Source organism: Mirounga angustirostris, unplaced genomic scaffold, assembly GCF_029215605.1.
Source record: "Mirounga angustirostris isolate CCGP_5_RB_7025 unplaced genomic scaffold, mMirAng1.0.hap1 SCAF_17, whole genome shotgun sequence".
NCBI classification, from domain to species: Eukaryota; Metazoa; Chordata; class Mammalia; order Carnivora; family Phocidae; genus Mirounga; species Mirounga angustirostris.
Genome location: NW_026991725.1, coordinates 28899607 through 28924217, shown reverse-complemented (window position 1 = coordinate 28924217; position 24611 = coordinate 28899607). Strand labels below are relative to the sequence as shown.

Below are 24611 nucleotides of genomic sequence, written 5' to 3'. Positions count from 1 at the left end.
TCGATTCCAGGACCCCGCGATCATGACCTGAACCAAAGGCAGACGCTTAACCGACTCAGCCACCCAGGCGTCCCTACTAGGGGCGTTCTGTCAGCATTCTGGAGGACCCGGGCAGCACTTTGTCCCCTCCCAGCGGACCTGGGGGTGAGTGGGACCAAGCAGGGGGCTGTCGCGGCGCGCGGCGCGGCCGATGTTACCGGTGGCTTCCCGGCCTCGTCAGTCTCCCAGAGCAGGGAGAAGACACTTCTCTCCCAAGGGCCCAGGTGACCTTTGCAAGGGCTGCCGGGGCGCTGTCACCAGGGACGGACTTCAGGCTGCAAGATCTCAGACCTCTCGCGGGACACCCTAGCAGTCGCTGAGGCTTGGCGGGGACGTCGCCTGTTCCCTGTTTTTGCTTTCAACCCCAGGAGGCCTGTGGCGCCCCCAGGGCTACTAGAGCCCCCCGCCAGGGGCGCCGGGGTTTCAGGGTCTGGGGGGAGGGGTGGGGTGCAGATCTCACTCCCCGACTGTGTCTGAATCTCCAGCTTCAAAGGCCAGAAGTTGGTTGAAGCTGGAGCTGCTGCTGATGCGCCCCCCCCACCCCGGCCGCCCACCTGCAAAGTGCTTTTGGCAAGAGGCTTCCTGGGCACCGAGCCTCAGGACCGGGCTGCCGCTGGGCCTCCGCTGCCCTTCTGAAAAGCGTGATAGAAATTGCACTTTATCCGCAGCACATCCCGGGGCCAGAGCCACTTTCAGGGCAGGACGCATCTAGCTCTCTCATGCTAGATCAAGTTAAAATCGCCCAGTCCCGCCAAGGTCATCCTAGCTCCTCCCTCACCTCCTAGGAAGGCACAGGCAGATACCCTCTGAGCTTGAAGGAGGTCTTGTCCTCTGCAGCCCATCCTGGTCTCTCCTGCCCTCGTTCATTTCCTCTCTTCTGGCCTTGCCTTCTTTCAGAGTTTCCTGGACTGAGATAGCGCAATTTAGCACTTCTTGTCTAGACCTGAGCCGTCCAATATGGTAGCCACTGGCCACATGTGGCTCTTGAAATGTGGCTAGTCCAGATTGACGTGCACTCTCAGTCCAAAATATACTCCTGATTTCTAAAACTTAGTACCAAAGACAAACAAACCCCATTTCATTTTCAATGATCATTTTATGTTGATTACATGTTGAAATGAGAATATTTGGGGTATATTTGATTTGATAAGTTGTATTAATATTAACTTTACCTGTTTCTTTTTTTTAATGAGGTTACTAGAAAACTTAAAGATACATATGTAGCTTGCCTCTATGGACCACGCACTTTATTCTATTGGACAACACTGGTCTAGACACTGGGATGAACCATGATGAATTTATAATCTTTCCTTCAACTCAACAAATACACTCTGAGCACCTGCCTGGTGCAGAGTGGACTTAGTGACCCCAGCTGTCCCTCGTGGCCACCTTCAACTCAGAAGGGCACTGAGGAGGCCACACATAGAACTGGGAATTGAAATCTGGATCCACGATCCATCCAGAAATTCTGAACAGGTGAGTGCTGGGTTAGGGAGGGTGACCCAGGGACAGCCTGGGGTGGTGATCTTATCAAAGGATCTGGGAGCAGACTATATCAAAAACATATACCTGGGAATTCTCACAATAGTGGCCTTCACAGCAATTTTGAGTTTCTGGTCCCACTCCACACTCTTTGGAAAACACTCTGCCAGAACGGCCTGTGACAAGTTCTGAAGCCAAAGTAAGTACTTTTCCAGATGATCTGTTTGGACCAGGTCTGGTGTTCATTGCAGCCCACAGAGCCTTCCACTTGGGCAGATGGGAGAGATGTGCTGCAGAGGGCTGAGGCCACCTCCCTGACATCCCCCCCGCCAGGCCCCCTCTGCTCTGCAGCTTCCTGCTCCTCTGGGCGCTCACACAGCCAACTCCTGGGGCTCCGGGGTTCAGCCTGAGGCTGAGAAGCAGGTGTCAAGAGTGACTGAGCACCGACCTTCACGAGTCACCTGTGATAAGTCTCACCCATGCCCTCCGCCAGAAGCCACGTTTTTCACCCCCTGAAGCCTCAGCTGTGTGACCCATCAGAGTCTGAAGGTCAGGACAGACCCAGAAGCGAGGAAGGGGTGGGCATGAGGAAGGGCAGCTGCAATGGGAAAAGTTAAGAAGGTTTCCCACCCAGAGCAGATGCGGCAAGCCTAGAGGGCAGGCAGTGACTGTGGATTGGAGAAGGATTCCGGCTGGGCTGCCTGGTCTGCCAGGGTGGGGAGAATGCGGGGTGGATGTTCCCGATATCCTGGGGGACTCAGAACAGGGCGCAGACCAGGAACCTACGCTGGCGCTGCCCTGAGTCCTGCTCTCTCTGCATGTGAACTAGGGTGGTCCTGGGAGACCCACCCCTTTGGGAATGGGGCTACGATTCCGGAGCTTCCAGCATCTCATTCTCTCCAGGCCCTTGACCGGGGCTCTTTCTTGTTCCCATTAATCTCTAGTTTACCTTGCTTTCATGCTTGGCCCCGCCTCTTATCTTTCCCCTGAGCCAGATACCTCCAGGCCCAAAGCCTCTGAAGGGGAAGATGGGAAGAATAGGCTCCCCTGGCATGGGAGGGGCTCTGAGCCTTGGCCAAGCTCAGTCCCTTCCTGCCCCAGGCCTGGTGGGGGAGGGCAGAGATGAGAAAGGGCAAATTCTCTGCAGGCCGAAGAGCAGGTGCCCTGGGACCAGATTAGCGGTTTTATCCAGCTTTCTGGAATCTCTTGGGAGGCGAGGAGAGGCTTCTCCGGGCTGTAACCATAAAAGGGAAGTTGGGTCTCCCGCCTTTGAGTAGGATGCTTTCTATTCACCTCCCCTTCTGCTTTGCCAAAGCCAAAGGAAGGCGCTTATCTTTGCTGGGAGAGCCGAGGGAGCGGAAGGGCTGGCCCTCCACCCATGAGCGCGTATTTCCTGGCCAGGAACGGAAAAGTACACCCCTTAGTCCCAGTCTCCCAGCGCCCAGTCCTGGGTGCTCACTTCCCACCTCCAGTGCCACAGTCATCATGTTCCCTCCAGGCAAGGGGAGGACAGGGAAGGGTCCCTAGTCACGGCGCGGTCATTTACAGAAAGGAGAGAAGCAGGTTGGTGTGAGCTCCATGGAAGCCCCAGGACATGATCTTTAATTGATGTTCTTGTCCCTGCCTCCCCGCCCCGAGCCCCAGATGACATATGTACAGGATGCTGTATGGAGCCATTTCCAGACCCGGCCCAGTGCAGCCTACACTCCTCCCTGGGCACTTCCAGGGTGGGCGCTGCTGGGGGGGGGGGGGGCGGGGGGGGAGGATGCAGACAGCTGGGAGCCAGGTGGACTGGTCACAGGAAGTCTGGAGTCCTCCACATCCTCACGCCCACCCCCACGCTCGCGCACACGCAGCCTGTCCGCATGTGCAGAGGTATTCACACTTGTGCGGAGATGGGGATCCAAACGTTTGTGCCAGATGCATCACCCAGCTGTGTGCACGTGGATTGGCGAAGAAGGCCTTAAAGAACCGCGGCGGCAGCGCCAGGCCCAGCCCTTTCCCTCCTGCCCCCCCTCCAGCGTGTGGCGCTGGCGGAGCAGGACTGGCCAGGGGGCGCCCCACCCACCCCCTTCCCTTGGGCAGTGCCAGCTGGAGCGCGGTATTGAGGACCCCACTGTAGCCGCATCCGGCCACCCAAAAGGGTGTCAGTGGGTCTCAGTCCCCAGTTTGCCCTGAGGGGTGGTGCAGATAAACAGGGAGCCATTTCCTCCTCAAAGATGCCCCCAGAAACAGAGGGACTGAATGAAACAGGCCGTTCAAAGGCCCTGGGGGTGTCCAGAAACCCCTGCTGAGTCTGGGTGGGGTATTCCTGGGGAGAGGGGCTCTGCTCCTTTGTGGCTTTCTTCCATAAGGGAGCTTGACCCTCATCTTGCCCTTGCCGGCTGGTTTGTAGCAGTCGAGCCAAGGCTCCACTGTCCCATGGGTCATGAGGGAAGGCCAGGGGCAGGACTGAGGCACCCCGCTTGGCCTCAGCCCCTCTGTCAGGCTCAGCTGCAGTGGGGATCAGAGGATGGAATGGGAGAACAACTGTAAACTTACTACTCAGCCCTGGAATGGGGGTAAGGAGCAGAGTGGGTTTGACAGGGCCTTGAGGACTTTTTTAGAAGCTGAGGATCATATCTGAGACCTGCCTTTTTTCTTACCTCCTCTTGTACATCACAGGCAAAACCCCTAACCCTCCAGTCACTGGGCCACCCCTGGCCTTTCCTGCTTGGGAGAGTCCTCCCTGGGAAGATGGCCCAGCCTGGGACCCCCTAGGCTATGCTGGGGGGGCACCTAAGCCCTGAGTCAGCCCCAGAATCATCCTTCTTGAAAGGGGGGGAAGGTGCCATTTTATTTCAGGGACTGGATTTTCTAGACCCCCAAATACACGTGTCCTGGCAGGGACAACAGGGTGGTCATTTTGAAATTGAAGACAATCTGGGATGTGTGGTCGTTGTACCCATAACCTAGGCCTTGGGCACAGAACAGGCAGCTTTGGTTTGAATCAGCACTCATTCTTCTCTCCAAGTTCAGCAGGGCCGGGCCGAGGGGCACGCAAGTCCACCCTGCCCCTGCCTGGCTTGGGGAGGGCTCTGTTCAACGAGAGGACTTGGGATGTGATCGTCCCAGGGGAGGGCCCCAGGGGATGGCCATGCCTTGGTTCCTCTGGTTCCTCCCACAAATGTCAAAATATCCCCATAACTTCCCTCGCCCCAGCACCCCCAAAGTTACATTCATAGTTAAGATTCAGTACAAAAAAAAAAAAAAAAAAGTAGATGTCAGCCCCCTCCCCCGAAGTCCCAGAGAGTTAAAACCCTGGTCCCAGCTGCCTGGTTTTGAGGAGGGGCCATCCCAGGCCCTGCCCACTGGGGGGCATCCCTCTCACCCCCCCACCCTTGAGCTGTGGCAATCCGTGATGATGGAAGCTACATTCACACAGGGAGAGTTGGTGTGCGAGGCCAAAGCCGCATGGGGGGCGGTGGGGGACCATGAGGGGAATGCCCCAGGCCTGGTCCACCCTGGTGGAGTGAAGGGCAGGGCCACAGCCCCCCACCCCACTGCCAAGCCCTCCCCTCCCACCCGTGGGGCCAGGAGTTGAAGGGCTTGGGCCCGGAAGACATTTGCATGGTGCCTCCCTCCGTGGCTGGGCAGGGGCAGCCTTGTGGTTCAGGGCGGAGAGACGGTGGACGCCAGGCTCGGAGGGAGGGGGGTGGCACTTAGGCCCCTCCGGACCTGGAACGGAGAGGGGGCGTCAGGGGAGGAGGTGAGGCAGGGCCCAGAGGGAGAGCCCCTGAGCCGGGCCCTGGGAGGTCAGTGCTGGGCCCTAGAGGCGGCAAGTTACAGGCTGGCCAGGGAGGGGATCTGGTGGGAAGTTCAGACAGCGGTGACATGGAAGACAAAACAGATGGGACGCAGAGGTAGGCTCCCCTCCCGGGAGAAGGGGGCTGCAGGGGACACAGCTCCAGGACCCATCTGGCCAGGGGTGGTCTGGCCATAGGAAGGGCAGGAGGAAATGGACCAACGCCTGGGGGGGCAGGTGGGCGGGAGGAAGGGACAAGGGCAGGCTGAGGACTTCCTTCCCGGAGCGGGGCTCTCCCACCCCTGTAGCGACAGCAGTGACAGCAGGGGTGGGGGAATCAGCCCCCAGCTCCCCATCAACAGAATGTGAGGTGACGAATGAGATGGAGGAGACAGGGACAGTGGGAGGGATGACGTGGCCGGCATCACACTGCCCCCTGCTGGGTCGGGTCGTACCTTCCCCGGCGGATGTTTCTTCAAGAGCCAAGGAGAGAGCAGGCAGGGAGAGAAAGGAAAAGGAGCCATCGGTGACCTTGCCCTTCTCTCAGGGAGGGCCTTCCTGGCTCCCATGAGACCCCTGGCATGGGCCAGGATCCCCAGGACCGGGTCACTAATGATGGGCCTAGGAAGAGATGCCTGGGTTTGAGTCCTGTCTCAGCAACTAACTCATCAAGTGACCCTGGGCCTCAGGTCCCTCCCCTGCACGGTGCAGGCGTTAGACCAGCTCGAGGGCCCCAGGCCCAGATGCCCACAGGACACCGTGGGCTACGTGGGGCCTAGGGACGGAGGACATGGCCGGTTTCCAGCAGCCCCTGCTGGGCTCCACTCCACGGCCATGCTGGGAGGCACTGAGGCCCAGTCTTCTCCTTTTGCAAGAAAAGCTGGGAATCAGGATTGTTAATGTAAAATTTTTTGTGTTTTTGGTTCGTCTGTTTTTGTTTTTGTTTTTTTAATCTCTTGGAAATGTGAGCAAAGCAAGACCGTGTGGCTGACTGACTCCGACTGTGATGTGTGAGCTTAGCTAACTTCACAGGGAGGCCCCTCAGCTTCAACGGTCTGGGGTTCTGACACCCCCCAAGAACGCCAAGGGATGGGGGGGGCGTGTGTGTGTCTCTTACTTAAATCCCCAGCCCGTGCCTCCCAGGACGATGGCTGCGAGCAGGACAGCCCCCGCGATGGAGCCGATGATGATGTTGGTGCCGCTGGGACCTGGGGAGGAGGGCAGGGCTCGGTTGGCGGGGACAGGCATGGAGAAGGGGAGAGACAGAGACCCACCCCAGCCAGCTCCAGCCTCACCCTTGTATCTCTCCGTCTCCCCCGTGGGGGGAGACGTGGGCAGGGGGTTGTGAATGCTGCAGTCTTTGCCTGTCCAGTCTGGCTGACAGATGCACTTGCCTTCGTTGCTGCAGACCTAGAGGTGGGGTGGGGCCAGTAGAGGTGAGCGGGGGCCCTGTTCCCTCTGGGAGCCCCTCCCGGCATCCCTGGCCTCCAGGCACCCACCCCATGGTGGGAGCAGATCCGGCGCGCCCCGCTGCCAGGGCAGGTGCTGAAGTTGAAGGTAGAGGCTGGTAGGCACCGATGATCCAGACACAGCATGTTGGGCCCGCAGGCTGTGCCATCCTCCACGTAACTCAGGTCGGAGCCATCAGCCAGTTGTACGTGGCCACCCCTGGGGAACCGGCGAAGCCAGCCTCAGCCCTTGCCACCCACCCCCATCACGGCTGCAACCCGCCCTTCCCCAGACAAGGTCTCAGCCCGTACCTGCAGTCCAGCTCCTTGCCCTGGTGGTAGAAGGTAACACTGTTGATGTCTCCCCCTAGGTCCCCCAGACGAGGAGCTCCAGAGATGTTGACGCAGAGGAGGAAGCCACAGAGCACATCCCTGTTGGGGCAGCATGGAGACAGTGAGCCCCAGGTCTGACCTCCAACCCAACTGCTACTACTACTACTGAACTTGAATCTGCCCTCTCCCCACCACCTGATTTTTCACATATTCTCCGCTGGGACTCATAGGCTCATCCAGGAACCTGCTGTCCCAACTCTGAAAAAAAACCCTCCTGGGTCCCAGAGCTGGGGAGGCCAACCAGGAGCCTTGGCAACTCACTGTTTATTGCACTGGACCCAGCCTGACCCCTTGCGCCCACAGTTCCCGCGCTCTGTCCCTTCCACGTTCAGCTTCTCATAGCAGAAGCGATCAGCAGCCGCTGTAAGGAGATGACGCCAGGCGTCACCCACTCACCCCAGAACCCGCCCCAGGACCTCAGGCCTGCACCTCCAACACTCTGGCCTGACCCCCAACCCAGCTGGGTTCACTGAGATCCTGGAGAGCCACACACTCGGTAGAGGGCATATTTAGCCAGAACTTACCCCTCCCCAGCCGCTTGATTCTGGGTCCTTGGGAGTCCCCTCTCCCATTCCTAGCCAAAGACTCACCATGGCCCCAGAGGGCCTGGCACTGCCGGTCCCGGGTTTTGCAGCGACCTCCGTAGCAGCGGCCCTAAGGAGCAAACAGGAGACAAGGACTGAGACACTGAGTGGTCGGAATGGATATAAAACAAAAGACCGTAGTGAGCCAGAGGCCCCGAGGGGGACGGCCCCACCCCCCACCTCCCATCCCCCACCCCAACCCAGCATTACCTGTTCCTGATCGCAGTAGTAACCATCCAGCTTGTGCAGGTTAGGGGGACACTGTGGACAGAGGGGCTGGGCTGAGCAGAGCAGCCCCAGGACTGAGAGTTGAAGAATGAAGGGGTGTCAAATGCCCCCTCAAGGGGCTTACAGTAGTACAGGGCTCTTCCAAGTCAGGAACAAGAGGTCTCGCTCAGAACTCAGACCACACAAATTGGCAAGTCCCATAGCCTCTCCAATCTCCCTGTTTCCTGTAACTACTTCACAGGGCTCGGAGAGCTTAATGGAACTAAATACCTGGCACGTAATGAGGACTTAAGAGATGTTAACTAATACTATTATACACTCTCATCCTGAACACACACCAACCCCGCGCCAGGCCCTTGGAACCCCTGCCAGACTATACTGATTTAATGACGGAAGGAGCAAAACCAGGAGGCATGAAGAACCCGTTTCACAGGCGAGGAAAACGAGGCTGACCAGCGGCGGCGACGCCAGCAGCGGAGCGGAGGGGCGCAGATAACAACAGCCCCGCGGAGCCAAACCTATAAGAATAGGAGTTGCCTCCCATTGGGGCCCTCGGGGCGGCTGGACTGGACGGACCTGGCTCGAGTCCCCGGTGCAGGTCTCCGCGATGTCGCACTCGTTCACGGCCTCTCGACAGGACACACCCCGCGGCTCGTACTGGGAAAGGAGGCGTTTCGCTGCTCAGCCCAGAACCCGGACTCCGCGCCCGCCTTCCCCGAGGCCCCGCCCCCCGGCCTGGGCCCTCGGCCCCTCCTCGCCCCGCCCCCCGGCCGCTCCCAGCCCAGTCAGCACCGCCCCCAAGCCGGCTCACGTTCCGCCCCTCTCACCGCCTCTGGGTAGGTGCCCCGCCCCGCTCCTCGTAGCCCCGCCTTCAACAGGCCCTTGGGGGCGCACGCCCGCCCTTCTCCCTCTCCATTGGCGCTTTCTTCGCCTCAAGTCCCGCCCCTACATTTGCCCCGCCTCCAGCGGCTCCTCCTCCCCGAGTCCGGTCCCTTATCCGGCTGTCCTGTTCGCAGCCTGGTCCCTCCTGGTGCCGCCTCCATCCCGCCCCGGCGGTAGGTGCCCCTCACCTTGCAGCGGCGACAGCAGAGTCCGTCGCTGCACATGGCGTCGTGAGTCAGGGTGCATTTCTTGCAGCAGTTCCCGCCCGCACGGCTGCACTCCTGAGGGACGCAGGGACAAGGGGAGGGAGGTGGGTAAGCCCTGACCTTCCCCACCCACACCTTCTCTGGCGCGCCCCCGTCCCGCACCTGGCGCCGCACCAGTCTCTCACCTGCACCGAGCCACAGTCGCACTCCTCCCCTGCCTCCACGAAGCCGTTCCCACACTCAGGCGGGTCCAGGAGCTGGACGGGGAAGGGGTGTCGGGAGTCTGGCCGGGACCTTGCCCAAGCCTCGCCCCCACATCCCCGCCCTGGGGCTGCTACCTTGAGGGGCTTGTTGAAGAGACAGCTCCCGCCTCCCTCCTGCAGAAACTGGTTGTACTCGTCGATACTGCAGCGCGAGAACTTGCGGGGCAGGTAGAACCTGGGCAGCGGGCAGGGGACGGAGCCGCTGAGTCCCCGCCGCGCCTCCCCTCCAGCCCACTCTCGCCCCTTCTCAAGACTGGGGATGGGGTGCACGGGGGGACTCGGTGACCATCTCGAGGAGGCTGAGGATCTACGTGCCAGGAGAGGGCACGGTCATCCTCCTGCCTGCCCATCAAGCGGAAGTGGGCAGCGGACGTTGCTCCTGTCCCCTTCCCGAAACCTCAGGACGGCTCAGAGCTGGAGGTTGGAGAGCTAAGAGGGGAAGGTGCCTCCACACGAGGCTTTGGCGGCTCCCAGTGGCCACAGCGCGCAGTACAGGCTGCCAGTTTGTGGCCGGCTAGGGAATGTGGGTCTCCTTGGGCAGTGTCCTCAGAAAACTGGGCTTTTTGAAATCCTAAGTGGGCCCAATAGCTGGGCCTCTTGAGCACTGCCGCTCAGTGCTCCCTATGGTTCTCCCTCGCCCAAGACCCTCCCCTAGCTTGTCCCCAAGAACTCACCCAGTGTCTTCCATGATGCAGCCCAGCCAGTTGTCTGGACATTTGCAGTCCCCTGAGAGGTAAGCGGGTGGATATAAGGGAGGGTGGAGGACTGCCCCCCTCCCACAGTCACCCCCTTCACTTCTAGAGCTGCTGGGAGTGGGTCTGGGCTGGTTGTGGGGCGACATGGGGTCTTCTTTGATACCTGCGGAGCTCCGGTGTTTATTCCACATCATGCCCAGGTTCTGCCCCAGCGTCTGGGCCAGGGTCACTGCCATGGCGCCCATGTTGTCATACTTGGGGTGAGGAAGACGGAGCACACAAATGTCTACATCCCTCGTGCCCTTCACAGCCCCTCTCCCTTTAACCCCCACCGCCATCCCAGCCATGCCCCACACAGCTCACCTCGTTCACACCTCCACCCCTGGACAGGGAGCAGATGCCCCCCACGTAGGCAGCCCCGCTACTGGTGCTCTGGAAAGTCCTGCCCCTGGAAGGGAGAGGGTTATCAGGAGAAACCCCTGCCTTGCCCACGGTGGCTTCCCTAGGCTGTCAGGGGCAGACTGGGGAGACTCGCACACTAGAGCCCTCCCTCAGGGAGGGGAGCCCGTCCTCATGTCAGCCTCTGTGACCTCGGCAAACCCCTTCTTCTCTTTGGGTTTGTTAGCCCATGAGCCACATGACAGGCTCCTATGAGATCATCTCTAACTGCAGATTTTTTTCTTTCTATCCGAGCACTGAGTTCCTGAGGAAAGGATGCTGGGACAGTTTGAGAGGAGAAGAGGGGACAAAAGGGGAGCTGATAGGCAGAGGAAGATCAGTGGGGACCGGAAAAGGAGGCATCAGCCTAAGATACAGGGAAGATGCCCAGCCTATGGCAAATGGCTGGGGGGCTGGTGCAAGGTGAGCCCAGGTCCCAGACCCCGCAGGAGCCCCTGGCGCTGAGCAAGCGTCCAGCAACCCCACTCGGCAGCAAGCAGCTGAGCCTGACAGGACATGTGGGGCGGGGACTCACGAGAAGAGATGGGTGGCATCACTGGGCTCAGGCAGGCCCTCCCGCCGATAGACCATGAGCCGGGCCAGGGTCTCCAGGAGGTCATCCTGCACCTGGATCTTGTCCCCATCTGCCCACGTTTCCATGGCAACCAGCACGATGCGGGTATTGAGCTGCTCCTTGTACATCTGGGCCCGGAGGGAAGAAGATGAGGGTGGGGCTGGAGGGTAGGAGAGGGTGGGGGCACAGGGCTGGAGGAGGGCCTCAGTTTGTCTCTTCAGGAAGTGGGGATCAGAGGCTGATAGGGCCCTGCCGAGCTCACCCCAAGCATGTGTGCAGCAGGCCAGTGGTGAGGGAGGAGAGGGAAGGGAAGGGGGGTGGCTCACCACATCTGCCAGGTTCACAACGGACTTGGCAAAGTTGCTGGTGAGGACCACCGACTGGCGCATCTGCTCGAACTGGCAGGAAAGAGAGTGGGAGAGGGCCAGGCTGCTTTGGGCGCCCCCTCCGAATTGCCCCCAGGCTGGGAACTTACCAGCTGGTGGTCGTTGACCACGATCAGCTCCACGTACTTGGTTTCACTGTGCACGGTAGGGTGGCCCCGGCGGACCTGGGCGGTGGGTGGGCACTTGGGATCAGTCCCCTCCAGGCCCGGCGTCGGGGCCAAGCCATGGGCAGACTCGGGGGTGCTGAACTCCAGTCAGGGATAATGCTGGTCCCCCCACTGGTGGGGGTCCCCTCCCTCCCCAGCCTTGGTAAGAGGGCAGTCAGCCTCAGTTTGTCCATAATTCGGGCAGGTGCAGACACGGGTGTTAGGAAATGGGGTGGGGGGCTTCCTCTCAAGCGTGGTGCCCTGGCCCCCAGCCACATCAGTCTGAGCCCTCCTTTGCCCCCGTCATGGATGGACCACAGCCCGAGGTCTCTGCAGCCCGAGGTCTGTGCGGGCCCCCGTACCTGCCTTTTCCTTCTCAGCCTCGGCCGGTTCACAGGGGCAGAATGAGCAGGGGCAGCAAATAGGCAGCCTGGGGGGAGGGGCCAGGTGAGGGGAGCACAGCTGGCCCCCTCCCCAGCCCCACTTTCCCTCCCTTACCTGGTTCCCTGCATCCGAGGGGGACTGGGAGGAGAGGGGTCCGGTAAATGAGGTGGGGAAGGGGTCCCTGAAATGAGGGGGAATTAGTTTTTGGCGGGGGGGGTGACCAGGTCTGCTCTTGAGCCCAGATGGGGGACAGCTCCAGCCCTCACCCCCACCCCACCCCAGGGTGACCCAGAACTGGCCAGAGCTCCCATGTCGGATCTGATCTCCCAGATGCTCAGATTCCGGGGTCAAGACCTGGGGGCGCCCTGAGAGATAGGGGCAAAGGACACTGGAGCCCGATGGGAGGTTACTTGGGGGACAGAGGGGACATTGGAGCTGAGGGCACAGGGGGAGGGAACCAGAGCTGGGGTGACTGAGGAGGGCAGTAAGGCTGAGGTCACCAAGGGAGGAGGCAGCGACAGCCATTGGGACAAGCCACGAGGGTGTGCGTGCGCACCAGGGCTGTCAGAGGGAACCGTGAGGGGCTCACCTGGGGGGGTTCCTGAGGCCTGGCCATCTCACGGGGCTCCACGATGTAGGTGAAGTTCCCATCAGAGAAGACCCCACTGCAGAGACAGAGGTGCAGGTCCCCACCTGCATCCCCAGGCCAGGGACGAAGGCTCTTCCCCCTTCTCCCGCCCCTGCCCGTACTCACTGCAGCCCCTGGCAGGTGGACAGGGCAGCAAAGGATTGGGGGTTCCCCCGGAGCTTCCCCTGGTAGTAGCAGTGGTCCCCGGCCCCCTGGAGGAGGAGCAGAACATGAGCAGACATGCCCCCGGCCCCGGTGTGAAGGCAGGAGGAGCGAGGAGGGGCCCCGCGGCTGCTGGGTGTGCAGCTGGCCATGGGCCCTGGGTACACCTGGGGATCTGGAGCCTGGTCCTACTCTGGATGTGCTCCTAATTTGCTCTTTCACCTGGGCGGGTGCCTAGTCCTCCCTGGGCCCCCATCACCTCACCTACAAGATGAGGAAGTTGGGCTACCTCAGTGGTTCTTTTTTTTTTTTTTAAAGATTTTATTTATTTATTTGAGAGAGAGAGAATGAGAAAGAGAGCACATGAGACGGGGGAGGGTCAGAGGGAGAAGCAGACTCCCCGCTGAGCAGGGAGCCCGACGCGGGACTCGATCCCGGGACTCCAGGATCACGACCTGAGCCGAAGGCAGTCGCTCAACCAGCTGAGCCACCCAGGAGCCCTACCTCAGTGGTTCTTAGCCACTTGGGAGGGGCAGGTGCATGGTTCATAGACTCCTCTGAGGAGAGCTAGCACTCGGGCCAGGCACGGCTCTAAGCACTCACCACTGAGGGGCTCACTTAATCAGATGGAAGCTGTGGACTCAGCCCCAGCACACACACACGTGCACCCACAGTGGATTCACAGAGACCACCGCCTCGGCGGACACGGTCTGCGGCTGAGGAACTGTGAGCAGCGTGTGTCCTCTTGGCCTGGGCTCTCGGGTCAGAGGGGACAAGCACCCCCCTCCCTGCTCCTGCAGAATTACTTGTGCTCCAGTTCCTGAACTGGCTGGTTGGGGGTGGGGGGACGGGGAGGAGGCTATTTATAGACACTCATTCATCTCTGCTCAAGCCCCTGGGCCTCTGGGGCTGGGACCCTGGTGTCCCGGGCAGCCAGGAATTTCCAAGGCCTTGGTGTTGAGTAAGAAGGGCATTTCCCCAACGGCCACCTCCTAGAAAAGTCTGGGCAGGGGGCAGGGAGGGTCCTTGAAGGCCTCCATGTCAGGCAGAGAGGCCGGCTGGGAGTCAGACCTTGGGAGCTGCGTGAAGGGAGCTCAGGCTCCACGCCATTCAATACGCCACACTGACTCCGACCCTTGGACCCTCCATGGTGGGGAGAGATGGAGGGCCCCAAGGGGCTGGGCCCACCCAAGTATAGAAGATACCTTGGACCCCATCTCCACTGACCACCTGTCCCTTCATTCCATCTCCCCTGTCCCCTTCCGAAGGCACTCACGGTGTTGTGCTGGGTTGTCCCCTCCCGGCTAAAATGGCGCTCCACATATTGCGAGGAGAGGAGGTGACTGAAACAGACAGAGGGGGCCAGGAGGAAGGAGGGGGGGTCGCTGCTGGGGCTGGATCAGACTTGGGTCCCACCGCAGCTCAGATCCAGGTCCCCTGCCCCAGCCCTGCCCCCGGCTCCCCACCCAGCCAAGTCAAGACCATGCCTTGCCCACCCGCCTGCTGCCCTTCCTTCCAGGCTCAAGGCCACACTCACTGGTTCAGCTCCAGGTCCAGAGTGAAGTTTGAGTTGAAGGCTGGGATGACGAAACTCACTTGGGCCAGGTGGACAGGCTGGGGGTGGGGGGAGGGCGGAGGGGAATCAATCTGGGGAACCTCAGAACAAGGAGTAGCGCTGGGGAGGGGATGGCGCAGCCCAGCAGCCAAGGGGACCATTGATTTGGGGGGAAAGAGCTCATCTTCCTCCAAGGCCCTGTTCCCTTCCTGGGGACAGGGGCAGGAGTATGCACCCCGGCACACAGCCCACCCTCTGGGCCAGGGCTCGGTGAGCAGCATAGGGGGCACGTGCCAGCCCACCCTCTCTGGTGTAGGCGCCCCCTAGGGCCAGGCTACCTGAGCAGCAGGGATGGAAGGCAGTTCAGCCTGCCCACTGCTTCATGCCAGGCCCTCCCTGCTGTTGGCAGGGCCAGCCCCGCCCTCAAGTGGACTAAAGAGAGCCCCGCAGAAGTACCATGGGAAAGGGGCAAACTGGAGATGGGGGAGCAGTGTGACCCCCGGGCCCTGCAAACCAGGCCCCTCCCTTCCTGCATCCTGGCCCCAGCCTCAATTGATGGAGGAGTCTCAGACTCTACAGACAGTGTAGCGTGGGTTAGAACTGGAAGCTGGGGTGATGGGCAGATGCCATCCTGTCAGGAGGAGGGAACTTGGCTCCTCCACCCCCAAGTCCATTGCCCTCTGCCTTGCCCAAAGCAGCTCATCTTTAATATTTCAATCCCATGGTTAATTTTTAAACACGGAAGTTTTCCTGATAAATTTTTCAGAGGGGCCTTTGCAGTGGGGCTGGGACGCTCCAGGTTGTCATGGCGACGTACCAGGCCTGAGCAAGATGGCTGCCCTACCCGCTCTGGGCGCCCAGCTTCTGCGGGGAGTGGGGACTCCAGACCTGAAGCTAGTGTGCCTGGAGGAACAGTGACCTCAAGAGAAGGGGCAGGAGAGTCTGTGCTAAGGGGCTGAGGGGGACTCTCACGTCCCCACTCCAAGCGTCAGGTGTCACAAAAGACCCGGAAGCAAAGCAAGGGCCTGAGAGGGACTAGAGCTTTTTTCACACCCCTATCCATTTAAGAAGACTGAAACCCAGACCCCCAGGTGAGGGTCCCACCACTGGGCCATGCAGGTGTGAGGCTTTTCTCCTGGGCTGCAGGGTAGAAGGGAGCCCCAAGGTCACGAAATCTCATAGCCTGGTGCTAGTCGGCTTTCTTATCAACCACCTAGACTTCTCATTTTTACTGAGTGCTTATTATGTGCCAGGCACTGTTCTAAATACAAGCATTATCATATTTGATCTTCACAACGAGCCAGTGGGGTAGAAGCCACGGCTACCCTCCTCTGACAGATGGGGAGCCTGAAGGACAGAGAGGCTAACTAAGTTGCTCAAAGTCACACAGCTAAGAAGTGGTGCAGCTGGGATTCAAGCCTACAGAATCAGCTTCCAAGGCCTTCTCACCCCAAAGGTGAAGTAAGATAGAAAGGGCCCATGAGAGGCCCCAGGAGAGGGGGGTTGAGGTGGGGTGAAGGGCCAGCGCCCAGGTAGGCAGCCCTCTGAGCTCCAAGGACACTGACTCACCCTATCCCAGGCTGACTGAGCTCAAGCTCTATCCCAAGCCCCTAGAACGTCAATCAGACTTGAAATAGAACGTCAAGGACAAGGAGTCACTGCTTTCCTCTTCCTGCCCTGGCCTGGATCATCTCTGCTTTCTCCCTGCCCCTGGGCCTGGACTACCTGTACCCCTCCCACCCCACGCCCTTGGCTTAGACTATCCCTGCCCTCCCTCTCCTCTCCTGGTTTTGGTCTATCTCTGCCTTCCCCATCCATCCCTGCCCGAACTACCTCTGCCCTCCCCTGTCCTCAGGTCTGTATCCACTTGTTCTTTCTGCCCCCCACCCCCACTGATAAGCCCCTATCTCTGCCCCTACGGGCCCCCCAGAGGAGCAGCCCTTCCAGGCCCCTTGGCCCAAGCCCGCTCCCTCAGGCTGTGCAGCTTCAGGGATGAGCCAGCAGCCTCCCTGAGCCTCAGATTCTCCCACTGAAAATGGTACGATGAGCCCAGATAGATGCAAGGCTGTGAAGTTGGCTTTGTGTGGTGGGGGTCGTCTTGGGCCAGGAGAATTCTGGCAGCGTCGGCCCTGGTGCTAGCAGAATGTCCACCACTCAGGAAGTCAGCAAGCTCACCCATCTGGCCTCCCCCATCTCTGTGCAGACCAAGCTGACCCCCACTCTGGGGAAAGCCCAGACTGGTGGAAGAGCAGACACTAGGTCCTTTCTGTCCCCACTACCTCCTGCAGCCTCATTCTTCCCCACCTGCTCAGGCCTACCCTGGGCTGGGCTGCCCCTTCCCCAGCAGGACCCAGGGCCCAGGCCAGATAAGGGCAAGGGCAGCTGCTGGGGCTGGGGGCTGGGCCTGAAAGGAGGCAGCCCAGGGAGGACTAGGGAGCCACCAAAAGTGCTGGAGGAAGGGGAGGGAAATCAGAGAGCTGGGCAGGGCCTACATGAGGACAACCCCTGTCTGCAGGAAGTGAAAGTTAAGGCAAGCCCACCTCAGTCGCCAGGAACTCTGTACCCCAGGCACCTGGGGTGGGGGCTCCTGCTGGCCCCAGACTCCTAAGATGGCCCCCCCACCCCCACCAGCCAAGCTTTAGGCCTGAGTTCTATCAAAGCCAAACAGCTCCTTACTTGGTCTGCCTCCTGCCCCTGACCTGCCCCTGACCTCTTCCATTATCCCTCAGTTCCTCCCCTGGGAGCCCCTTCTGTCCCCTGCCACCCGCCCGCCCTCCTCCGTGCCCAGCTCAGTGCTGTTGGTGACCGGCCGGCCAGGCCTCGACCCCGTGCCCTGCTCTTGCCTCTCACTCCCCGGCCATCCGGCTCTCACGTGCCCTGGCTTATTTGATCCCAACCTGCCCAGGTCATCTGGTGCTCATTTTACAAATGGCAGGCCAAGGCTCAGGGAGAGACACTCGGAGGTGACTGGCCCAGGGCCATGCTGGGGAGGTGCGGGGTCAGATCTCAGCCTGGGGCTGGGGTTCATGTTTGTCACAGCAGCTCGGCCACCTGGCTTCGGTGACTGCCCTCCCCGAGGCTCCCTTGTTACCAGCCCGTCCACCCCCTCGGCTTGGGCTTATGCCCCGTGTCAGGCTCAACCAGATTCAGGGGGCAGAAGGAAGGAGGCAAAAATCCCAGTGAAGTCCCCGAATCACAAATACAGACGCCAGGCCTCCAGCCTAGACCCATAGAATCACAGTCTTGGGAAGGGGGAGACTGAGGGTCTTGGGGGGTTCTCAGATGCTCCAGTAAATTTGAGTGTCCAAGCACTGCCCTTCAAACTGTCACCCCAAATCCCTCCACCGGAACCCCCGTCTCCTCCCATGGCTTTCTCCTCCTCACCCTCATCTGCAAAGCCCACACCCCCCAACCCACGAGTGCTGTGGATCCTCTACTCCTGAGCTGGCCCTTCACCCCACCTCAACCCCCCTCTCCTAGGGCCTCAGCTCTGGACATCTCTGATCACTGATTCAACTTTTCACACGGCCACCTTTAGTCCCCTGAGCACACAACACGCCCATCTTTTTTTCAACACTCATGTTGAATGGAAAGGCATCAGAAGGCCTGAGCCTCAGTTTCCCCATCGGTAAGATGGGGTTGTCATGAGGGTCAGATGGAAGCCCTTCTTAATGTGTTATTATCACAAGGATTAGTAATCATAATCATAACAGTTGAAGAACGAAGTGTAAATGTTCCCGCTGAACAGGGCTTTGAGGAACTAGCCGAACCACATGGGCTGGGTGGCGGCAGACGGCAAGGAGCCAGAGACGCAGGGGCCCCACCGGCGGGGGGAGACATCCCCTCCCCACGGCAGCTGTCGCCCACGATGTGCTGAGGCTCAACTGATCAGCAGGACTGTGGGAATCCCAGACGGAACAGTTGAACAAATTTCTGATAATGGGATTTTACCTATATTTTTGAGGACAGAGTCACTTCCTTAGAGGGTCATGAGTCCCTCTGGGGACAGACTCTAGGCAACTGGGTCCCTCTCGGCAACCAGGAGGGGGTGATCAGGCAAGGCCAAGCCCACAGGCCAGAGTCTGGGGAGGACTCAAGACTCCTGCCGCATTGTCCCCACCCCCACCAGCACCGCCCGGAGCCTGATAGGTAGCCCCCAAATGCCCAGGCTTCTGTCTCGGACACCAGCCCTCATGCTAGTCCAGCTGCCCGCACCCCGCCCCGGACGCTCGGGAGCGAGGGCAGGCCTCACAGATGTTGAACATCTGTTCTTGCCAGATCCCAGGCAGGACACCTGACAAACTTCATCGCCTCTGATCCTCCAAGCAGCCTGGCAAGATGGAGACGACTCTTAGCCCCATTTTATGGATGAGGAAGGTGGGATTCAGAGGCAGCAGAACCAGGAGCCGCCAAGGCTGCTCCCCCCACTCTCACCCCCAAAGCCTTTCAGACCCAAGCTTAGTCTCATGCGTGAACAATCTCTCCGCCCAACCTCAGGCCGGGGCTCAGTTCACGGCCCTTGCCTTTGCAGAGCAAGCCTGGGTGGGGAGGGGCCAGCACAAGTCCCAGGGGCGGCTTCCGGCCACCAGCCCCCTCCCGGCAACCATCTCCTACCTCCAATCCCAGGACAGAGCTGCAACCTTGGCTGTAAAGACCAAGCCTGGCCATGGCCCTAGTAGGGTACGAGGGCTCCAGGCCCAAGGCCCTGTGGCTCCCTGCCGAGGACTGCCATCTAGTAAGGGCTGGGGACTGAGCCTTGCCAGACTGTCCCCCACCCCCTACAGCAAGAAAACACAAACCCGCCGAGGGCTTCGGGGTTAGCATTTCCAGTAAACGCTGGTCTGGACAGCTTTCATAGGAGCTCAGCCCAGTGACTGGGGTCCCCCCTCCTCCAGCTGGCTCTGGTATGTCTGTCTCCAAGGCCTGGAGCCTGGAACCTCTCCCCCCTCAATTCTGTTTGCTTCCCCACATCTTGCCCTTGTCTTGGTTCTAAAGGAGTCTGGGTTTCCCTAGGGGGCAGACATGACCCACACAGCAGCTCTGTGTGGATTAGAAAAAGGTTCCCCTCAAAGACATGTAGCCTCATGAGCCCACAGATTTCATTCAGTCCACTTGCCCGGGCACTCTTGTGCAGTGAACAACCAGCCCAACTGCACGTGGTGGCCCTGCTTGTTCTTCTGTCTCAATCTTCAGCTTCAGGCTCCCTTTGACCACAGGTTTCTGCACTTCCAGAAACTCCCCCACCTCTCTGGGCCTCAGGCCCAGCCTGCTTCCAAACTGGACAAAAGCGAGGTGTTGAGAGCAGTGGGTCCCCCGTGGCCCCCCTCACTCACTATACCCTGAGCGGGAGGCAGGCAGACTCAGAGCATCAATCTTGGGCCTCAGTCTTGACTCCGCTACTTAAGTGATGTGTGACCTGGCTTGTTACTTCACCTCTCTGTGCCCGTCTCCCCACCTGTAGAACGGGAATAACAACAGCCCCATCTCCTACAGCTGCGACGATCATTACCTCAGTACGTGGAAAGGCATAACACTGCCCCAGTAAGGGCCCAGTAAATTGTCATTTCTCTAGCTTCTAATTCCTTCCTGGCCACCTTCCTCCCCCCGCACCCCCGCGCTCCCCCCCCCACAAAAGCCAGGAGCCCTCAGCACACAAAACCCTTTCCTATCACCACCTCCGGGAGGTGGATGAGGCTGAGATGAATATTATCATCATCCCGATTTTAGGGATCAGGAAGCTAGACCTCAGACAGGTGATGTGACCAGGCCAGAGCAGGTGAGCACCCAAGCTCCCCCCACCCTAGTCCCACTGGGTGCTCCCTCCAGACTCGCCACCTGACCCACAGCAAATAGAGATCTTGCTGCTGCCCCAACACCTCGCTGGGCCTGAGGTCCCAAGCCGATGCAGTAATTTTGCCCTGAACCCAACAGCGCCAGGGTGTGGCACTTCCTGTGGGGACCCGGGCTCAGTGCTGCACGGGCTCCGTCATCAGCCCCGACGGTCCAACGCCAGAAAGGCCTCAGGGAGAAATGCCAGGTGGGAGGAGAGGGTTGCAATGTCTCCTTCCGGTCAGGGGGAGCTATTTTGGACATGTCCCTTTGTCTCCCTCGGCCTTCTTCCATCTCGCTGGGTGGCACTGCCCTGGTGCCAAAATGGAGAGTCCCTGGAGGCAGAATGGTGCAGTGGGAAGCACCTGGTCTTGGAGAGAATCATTCCGCTGCTTGAGATCTGATTGACTTTGAGCAAGTTACTCAACCTCTCTGAGCCTCAGTTTGCTCATCTGTAAAATGGGCAGGCAAAAGTCACCTTCCTTACGGAGCTGTGAGAAATCCACCTCAGGGGAGACCGAGGTACAGGTGGGGCAGGGCTACGAGTATGTCCCCTGGGGAGGCTGCAGGGAGGTCCCTAGAAAGGCTCAATGCTGGAGAGGCCCCCACTGGAGGTGAGCACCGCCTCACAGATCCACGAACCCTCCACTCCTACCCTCACCCCCTCAGACACCCCGTTAGGCACATTCAGACTTAGTTGCTCACACACATCACACAGCAGAACGACACCTGTCGTCTGCATACCCAACTCATCAAGTCCAGCTACACCCGTTCTGGTCCCCCCCCAACACAGTCCCAGGCGCCATCATAGCCCAGGACCCGCCCCCCACTCTCCCTCCAGGAAGGACTAGGCTGAGGAAGCACTCCATTCTTCATCCCTACCTGGCCCCCACGCCTTCTGCCCGCAATGTCCTCTGACCACACCACGGCATCACCCCATCCTCCATCTGGACGTCCCCTGAAGCACCCACCAGGGGCCCCAGCATCAGGCTGGGCAGTCAACTCCCAGCCAACACAGGCTTGGGGTGAACAGTTCTCGGGGGGTGACCCCAAGGAAGAAAGCTGGACCAAGGACCAAACCCAGCCAGGACACCCCATCCCTGGCCTTGGGATCATCCTATGGCCCATCTCCCACCTCCCAAGGAGCCTGGGCAGACACTGAAGGCAGCCTCCAACCGCTTTCCTCTCACCCCTGCCCCACTGCCACCCCCATCCACCCCCACCCCCACCCTGCCTGCCCGGGACCATTAAGCAGCCCCTCCCCCTCCCTGCCTTGAGTGATGGTCCATCTATTATGCATGCTGCCTTCCTGCTCCATTCCATTTCCCGAGTATCCCCCCTGAACCCCCCCACACAAACCCCTCCACCCCCCCTAAGGGCTTTTAACCAAGTACATTAGGCAGGGCCAGATGCCAGTCTGACAGATGTCCGTTTCCCTCCTTCCTCTCTCTGCCCAGCCCAATTTACCTCCCACCATTCCCAGCTGCCAAAACTTCCCAGACCTCCGCTGTACCCCTCCTCTGAGTCTCTCCTCTACACCTCCTATTTCTGCCAGGCCTTCGCCATCCCTCCCTCCGCCCCCCCCCCACCGCCCCCCCATTGGCCTGGCTAACTTTCAGCTTCCAGCTCCGGGAGAGCCGAGGCGTGCTGAATGAATATTCCATCTGGGTAATTATTATTCACATGATATTAATTAATTATTAATTGCAATTAATCTCCTTCATTCCTAACCTTCCTTTGGGAGGCAGGAGGGGTCTGGCAGCTGAAAGGGATGGGGCGGGGGGAGGGGGCGGGGAATGGGGCCGATGGAGCTGGCATTTGTGGGTGAGCTTGGGGCCTCCAACCTTTTTCCGGGACCCCACCCTCAGCAAGGACAGGAAGAAAGACAAGCCTATCGGTGCACAGAGGGAAACTGAGGCAGGAGCAAGCACTGAGCCGTTCCAAGAAAGCCCGCTGAGGGTGGCTGTGAGGAGAAACGGGAGCCCTACCTAATCGGTGCCTGGGCTCTTAGCGGCCTCTCCCTGTCCCCTACTGCCCTGGCCAAGCCCCATTTGAGGTAGAACCACTTGCTTTGGCAGGATGGGAGTGGGGGCGGGTGGAAGGCTGACCCGAGGCTGCATGAGTCCTGGGCATTCCAGGGTCCACGGAGGGCAGGGGATCCCCATGATGATTGGAGGGGTCCTGGAATGAGGCCAGGGCTCCCCACTAGTGGGCTCCAGCACCCATCAGGTGGGTAGCCCATTGTGCAGAAGGAGAAGCTGCAGGAGCCAGCGTGTGTGGTGGGGTGGGGGGACCCAAACCCTGGCTGCCCGGTGGCCTTCCTTGGGCTCCCGGTCTGCTTCAGCCCCCTGGCCTCGCCACCCAACCCCACTCACCGGACCCCCTGGTGGCTCCTGGCGGACCCTGGTGTCCAACTGCCGCTTTCGGACCTCTCCCCCGGAGCTCTCCCCCACCAGACGGCTGGGCTCTGTGACCTCAGGGGCTCCCGGACGCCCCAGCTGGGGTGAGACCCGCCAGCGCAGAGCTCCGAAGGGACCCCGGGTCCCGAGACCTGGGGAGACAAGGCCAGAGCTGCAGGCGGATGCCCACCGAGGGGCAGGAGACTTGGGACTGGGGTGAGCACACCTCATCCCCCGCTCTGCTGTGGGCCTTGGACCCCTGGGGGAGGGGGATCTGCGCGGGAGGATCTGCTCCCCTGCGGAGGGAAGAGCCCGATGGAGAGGGGGCCAGGAGCTGCCCTCCCGCCGGCCCGTCACGACTGCCCCCCCCCCGCAGAGACCTGCAGAGTCCGCCGGCCGGCGGCAGGGGGCTGGCCGCGCTGGGGCGGGCCAGATGGGGACAGGTGGGTGCACGCGCCCTCCCTCCTACCCCGCTCCCCCGCCGCCCCGCGCCCGGACCTGCTGTCACCCCGAGCACTGCAGGAAACTGTGGCCGCAGCAGAAAGCGCCGCAAAAGCCGGGGCGGGGGCCGGGGGGGGCGGCGGGGCCGGGGGCACTCACCCGGCGGGGGGAGCAGCGGCAGCAGCAGCAGGAGCGCCGCGAACGCCCAGCGCCGCAGCCGCCTCATGGCTCGCTCATAATCCTCCGGCTCCGGGGGCTGCGGCTGCGAGCGGCGCGGCGCGGGCGGGGGGAGGCGCGGGCGGGAGGCGCGGCTGCGGGAGGCGCGGGGCGGGGGCGCCGGCCGGGCGGGGGGCGAGGCTGACGGCGGCGGCGGGGCGGGCGCCCGGCTCAGCGCGCTCCGGCCGCGGCCATCCCGGCGGGCCGGCGGGCCGGGTTAAGAGCCGAGCGGCGAGCACGTGAGCCCAGGGCCCGCCCCCGGCCCCCCCTCCCCGAGCCGGGCAGGGCCGGGGCCGCCGCGACGGGAGGACAAAAGAGGCGCCGCCCGGAGACCCGCCTGCCCGCGACTCCTCGGGCCCCTTCGGCAGGTGCAGGGCAGAGCGCGCCCGTTCCCCCCCCCCGCCCCCACCCCTCGTTGGGGAGCCCCGAGGACCCGCGGGTTGGTAGGGGAAGGGAGGCAGGGAACACGGGGACCCCGGGCTCTGACCCGGTGACGGCCCGTCGGGGGGGCCCGCGCGGTCGAGGTGCGGGGGCGTGGCTGTCCGGCTCCCCTTTGCCCCTCCGGCGCGGTACCCAGGACGGGCTTTCCCTGTACCCAGCCACGAGGGCCCGGGTCGACCGCAGGCTTAGGTGGAGCTGGGAAGGTCGGAGGACCAGGGGCGGGACCGAAGGGGTCTCTCACCCACCCGCAGCAGAGCAGGTCACTGCGGAGTTCTCCCACACCCCGGGTCCAGACCCCTTTCCATCCTGCAGGCTCGTTTTCCAGGCCAAAGATGTCCTCTGCCTCCAGGAGGGCTGCGGGGATTGCTGTCACCAGAGCCACCAGAAAGGGCGGGCCTACTGCCTCTGGGCTCCTGAATTCCTCCCCTAAATATATCAACTAGCCAGGTCATTTACATGCTGTTAGTATACCCCATTCCTGCCCCTCCCTTGCAGCCCAAATCTTTGAGGAGCAGAAGACACCTCTGGAGCCCCCCAGCTTCCCCTCTCTGGCCAGACTAGGTTGCCCTGTCTGCAAACCAACTAACCTTCCAACCTTCCTCTCTCCCTGTGCCGCCTCGCTTAGCTCGTGGGCTCCTGGGTAAGATGGGTCCCCATACTGGGGGCTGGGATCTCTGATCTCTGCTAGGGATCCCAAGAACCAGAGACCTGAGATGGATGGGGGGTGGTAGGGCTTGCACACGGCTGGTGAGGTCCCACATGACCTTGTGCCCAAGGCCAGAGCATCCTCGAAGTCATACTGGGCTGAGGAGCAGGAGTGGAGGCAGGGAACCCTTTCCTGGGTCCTCTCCTTCCTTAGGGACCCAGGGACTGCCAGGGACGGGGAAGCTGTCTCTGGCTCGTGACAGTCGTTCCCCCCCACCCCTCGCGCTCTATTTTAGGCCCAGAAGAGGTGAGAAGGCAATTTCCCAGGAGGTGCTGATGCTGGGACTGGGGTAACTACCCCCA

At 60.9% G+C, this 24611-nt stretch overlaps 1 protein-coding gene across 4 annotated transcripts; it reads right to left on the bottom strand.

Moving 5' to 3' along the window:
* Positions 1 to 5051: 5051 nt before the first annotated feature.
* ADAM11 (ADAM metallopeptidase domain 11) lies at positions 5052 to 23187 on the bottom strand. 4 transcript variants are annotated; one of them, XM_064583373.1, is made up of 26 exons: positions 22482 to 22871; positions 14260 to 14336; positions 13999 to 14065; positions 12687 to 12772; positions 12522 to 12597; positions 12047 to 12113; positions 11911 to 11978; positions 11492 to 11566; positions 11343 to 11414; positions 10978 to 11144; positions 10368 to 10452; positions 10168 to 10258; positions 9984 to 10035; positions 9385 to 9484; positions 9232 to 9303; positions 9029 to 9121; positions 8535 to 8615; positions 7941 to 7991; positions 7737 to 7800; positions 7408 to 7507; positions 7066 to 7185; positions 6805 to 6973; positions 6601 to 6715; positions 6423 to 6513; positions 5761 to 5778; positions 5052 to 5238 (listed from the first exon to the last, which is right to left on the bottom strand). In XM_064583373.1, the coding sequence occupies exons 1-26, from the start codon at positions 22734 to 22736 to the stop codon at positions 5223 to 5225; spliced, it is 2328 nt and encodes a 775-aa protein (XP_064439443.1). In that variant the 5' UTR covers positions 22737 to 22871; the 3' UTR covers positions 5052 to 5222. The 4 variants fall into 4 exon arrangements, with proteins under 4 accessions (XP_064439443.1, XP_045744721.1, XP_064439442.1 ...); XM_045888765.3 differs by lacking the exon at positions 5052 to 5238 and adding an exon at positions 23106 to 23187 and having other exon boundaries at positions 5582 to 5778; positions 22482 to 22657; XM_064583372.1 differs by lacking the exon at positions 5052 to 5238 and having other exon boundaries at positions 5582 to 5778.
* Positions 23188 to 24611: the final 1424 nt, after the last annotated feature.